The sequence below is a fragment of the Cucurbita pepo genome, unplaced genomic scaffold (assembly GCF_002806865.2).
Source record: "Cucurbita pepo subsp. pepo cultivar mu-cu-16 unplaced genomic scaffold, ASM280686v2 Cp4.1_scaffold001317, whole genome shotgun sequence".
NCBI classification, from domain to species: domain Eukaryota; kingdom Viridiplantae; phylum Streptophyta; class Magnoliopsida; order Cucurbitales; family Cucurbitaceae; genus Cucurbita; species Cucurbita pepo.
This window is the reverse complement of record NW_019647495.1, coordinates 3002-7467: the sequence shown is the minus strand read 5'-3', so window position 1 is coordinate 7467 and position 4466 is coordinate 3002. Positions and strand designations below refer to the sequence as shown.

The following is a 4466-nucleotide window of genomic DNA, read 5'->3' as shown; positions in this document are numbered from 1 at the left end:
AGAAGTCAAGAGTACTATAACGACACAATCTCCCAACATTGATAGAGAAACCAAACATACAAACAAAACCCATCTCAAATTAGCTAATATCAGGGGGAGAGGGAGAAGAAGCAACAGTAGAATGGCACATTTCTCAAATCCCATCAAGTAAACTACACATATAGAAACAATTCTCCATCGACATTTCATCAGGCAACAAACAGGCATAAAAAATGGAAAATCCCAAGAGAAAGCACCATGAAGATCGCAGAAAAGTGACACAGAAACCCAGCAGTGAAGACAAAGACAAAGAGCAAGTTGAGAGAAAGAGAGAGACCTGAAGAAGGAAGGCCCCCGCACACCCACAAGCAGCGAGTGAAGGAATTGCGCGAGTGGGGGAAGGGGGTTCTTCGATTGGGAGATTAGGGTTTGAAGCTCACTCGCCGATCGAAAACTGTGGGGGAGAGATTGAGAGAATTGGGTCAATTTGGATTCCAATTTCAATTTTCACTCGCTTCTTTTCTTGGTATTGTTGCCACGCTCTGTCGGCGCCAAATTCAGAGCTCTCTTCACCAGCGCCAAGAAGAAAACAAGAATAGCTTGTTTAGCTCAAAATCCCATTTTTGGTGGGTTTTCCCCCTTAAAGCCACACGCGCACACGCGTGTATCAAAATCATTATATCACAAATTTAATTATTTTATATTTATATTTATTTAATTTTTTTAAAATTTTTTATTTTTAAATTTTATTTTTAATTTTTTTAAAAATTAAGTCCCACATCAAAAAAAAAATTGAATTTTAGTCTTTAGAAGACCATATTATCCATGAATTTTGTGTCCAAAATTTTATTTGACTTTAAAAATGTCTCATTGATATAACAAGAGTCGTAGAAAAAATTGACACATTTGTGAGAGAACATGTTTGTGAGAAAAATTGTTGGAGTCTCGAGTTCCCAGAACCTATAAGGATGGAAAAAATGATTGACTTATAATGAAATAAGAAATGTTTTTTTCCGAGTGATCATAGTCATTGGCTTGATCATCATCGGTTTCGTTATTAATCCTAATTTCTAGTATTTGATCATGAGATCGGGGCTCCTAAAAATTTGTTTCCTCCAAAAATTTTTGATCTTAAAGGATGAACGATATATTATCTTGACCAAAAATGAAGTTATTCGACTCTTTAATCTTTTATGATTTGTGACAACGCCACATTTTCATCGAAAGGTCGGGATTTTTGTTTTCAAAATATTTTTAACGTTAAGAGGTTAAAATTTTAAATGCAACTTTTCAAACACACATAAGTGTACAAAATTAATTTTTGAGACCCAGATTTGAGTTAAATTCGAACAAGAACTCTATACAAGCAACGAACCTAATCTGCTCCCTTGTGCAACTACATTTCCTGGATAAGGCTCTTTCATTTTTCCTGTCAAAATGAACAAAAATGTTTATAATGATCGAAACAAAACAAATATTTGAAGAACAAACGATGTCACTCGAACCCATAAGGACAACGATGGCTTGACTTACCACGCAAAAACTCAGTTTCAAGTCGGATTCAGCTCCGTAAGTACAAATGATGCCACTCGAACCCATAAGGACAAACGATGGCTTGACTTACCACGCAAAAACTCAGTTTCAAGTCGGATTCAGCTCCATAAGGACAAATGATGGCTTGACTTACCACACAAAAACTCAGTTTCAAGACGGATTCAGCTCCGTAAGGACAAACGATGTCACTCGAACCCGACCGCGTAGGAGAAAATGCATATCCTGTTAAACAAAATCGTTCTTTTTCCTAATAAGAAACGAAAATTACATTCCTCATAAGAAAAATACAGGGAAGAACAGAACAAAACTCAAACAATGCTCCAAGTTGACAACAAAAAACTTAAAGACAGCGCCCAAATTTCCTCCCACTTCCTATTTCTCCCTGAAAAAAAACACTACATCAGTATGCTATAGCAACCATTTCCATAAAGCCTTTGGCTTCTTGGACCTGAAACGACCGAACCAGAAACCAGTGATTCGAGCTCTACGTACCGACTAGTTACAACTTAAACAAGAACTTAACAAATCACTCTAGGCTGAATCGGTATTACGTTATCATCTTTCAAGAAGAACCATGTAAGATAAATGACAATGATGAGATACAGCATACTTTTTTATGATACAATCACTTGAGGACCATCATTCAGTATATCTCCAGCCACTAACTTGGAAAGATACATTCTATTTTTACAGACTAGAAGAATGAGTTGTTTCCTGCACCTGCAAAATGATGGTTCAAAACTGACTCTCCATGTGCAAAGTTTCTTTTTATGGCTAAATACAAATAGATACATTTATTTCAACTCGTGAAGCACCTTCACTAAGATCAGGGATTAATCATGCATGTCTTGATGCATCATCATGCAATTGAGTTGTTCGTACATTGGGATCGTCCTGCCACGAGGAAACTTATTGAATTTGGATGACATATAAATTGCATAATGCAGTGGAAGATATCGATTGTGTTCAGTAAACTAACCCGAATGCCATAGGCGAAACCAGCTGGTGCTCGGAAGAAATCCATTTGTCCCTGCAGGAACAAACCGCTTTTGTAAAATGTGGTGACTAGAATAGAAATAGGCTGGGCTGAATAACACAGTCTCAAAATGTGACATACCAGTCCATGAATGCTCGGTTGAGCTGGGTAATAACCATCATGGCTAGGTGCTATGGAGTTTAATTGCCCCTATAAAAAAAAGAACACAAAATAACTAATAATTGCGGACGGATAAGAAATGGATAAAGAGTTCATGTATTTTATACTAAGTTCGAATCGACGTATACTTTTTTGTGTAACCATAAAGCTTACCAGCCCCTGGATGGCCTGTTGATTTCCATAGTAATTATCACGGGTCGGTGCCATTAAATTCAGTTGTACCTGAGAAGATAAGAGGGCATGGAACTGAAAACTTTGCAAGTTCACTAATCAAGGTACGAAAGAGAGACTCGATAACATCATACCATTCCTTGCACGCTTGGCTGTGCGCCAAAATAGCCATCAAGGGTTACAGCTCTTGAGCTTAATTTGTCCTGAGAAAGAGAGACGGGAAAGAATCATCGATATATTGACAATGGTTTGTAGCTTACCTTTAAGTAGAGCAATTTTTCAAAAGACATTTAATCAATTATAATGCCCCAACTCCTTTTTATTTCCAAAGATGAATTTGAACATCGAAAAAGTTCCAAACCAGAGACTAAGAACCAAAAAAAATAACCCTGAAAGATTGCTGGAATTTGGAGTTCAGAAAGAATTTTCTAAAAAACGATACAAGATTAAATCTACTTTTATGGTTGATTTGGATTGGCTCAAAAAACCGTTTGGAGACGAACAAAATTGTCATTTATTTTGGGATTCAACACGAGTTCATATAATTGTAGTAACGATAGAGATAGATTGATAGACAAACCATGTGCTGCAAGTTATCATGTGCTCCAACAGTCATGATATCAGGTTCAGAATTCACCTGCAATTCGAAAGTGTCATTTTCAACACGTAATACACTTCAAACATAAACAACCGTACCGCGAACAACTAACCTTCCTTTTCTTAGTTGGATTCTTTTTCTTGTTTGTCTTGCCTATGTTTCTAATTTGACTATCTTCTTCGATGCAGAGTAGACTATGAGCTGCCGATGGACCGGCTTCTAAAAAGGTTCTATTAGAATTATTGACACCAATACAATTTCCAAGAGTTTCATCAAGTGCATGTGCTGCAACACTGTAACTCTCTTGGGACAAAGATCCCTCTTCAATCAATCTCAATGCTCGCTGGCATAGATCATTGTACCGTTGCACCCGAGACTGTACTAGCTCAGGTTCTTCTCCCAATAAATGTCTGCTCTTAGCATCTCTTGTCCACCGCTTTAAAATATATTGAGTTGGAATAGTAGAAAGTTCACACTTTTGAAGAACAACCATAGCGTGTCTACAAAGGTAACCTTTATATTCATACAACCGGCACAGACAAGAAACTTCCGACTTCAATCCATTCCATACAACAATGAAGACTAGATTCTTTTCAAAATCTTGAACATGATATGTAATGCTTTTCTCATCTTCCTTTTCTTTCCTAGGAAAGCAAGCAACAGCACCTAAGACCTCGACTTGAAATTTTTTAAATACCGCATGTGTGTACAGTCCCGAAATACTCTTCTCAAACGGTGAAGGAGATCTTAAAGTGGGTTGTTTGTTCCATGTATCAGAATCAGCTTTTGCTTCCTCTTCATACCTATCCTGTAAAATTGATTCATACTGTTTCACAAACTCTTGCACAGTGGTCTTCTTGTGCAAATACTTGTCAAGGAAGGAGTTTACACTTTCGGATCGCTGTGCCACGGACATTCCAGCCAAAAAGACATCTTTCATATATGTTGGTGCCCATTGTCTTTGATCTTCACATAAGGACTGAACCAATTCATCTTCTCTGAGTTCAA

The 4466-nt window shown here is 37.3% G+C and overlaps 1 protein-coding gene across 2 annotated transcripts; it reads right to left on the bottom strand.

Moving 5' to 3' along the window:
* Window positions 1-2065: 2065 nt before the first annotated feature.
* On the bottom strand, window positions 2066-4466 carry LOC111786290 (protein FAR-RED ELONGATED HYPOCOTYL 3-like; the record flags this gene model as incomplete). Of its 2 annotated transcripts, XM_023666602.1 has the most annotated exon segments (8): window positions 2066-2253; window positions 2349-2427; window positions 2513-2563; window positions 2651-2719; window positions 2843-2911; window positions 2995-3063; window positions 3441-3497; window positions 3571-4466. In XM_023666602.1, coding segments are annotated over 7 exon segments (1268 nt in total), but the record flags the coding sequence as incomplete, so codon positions are not given.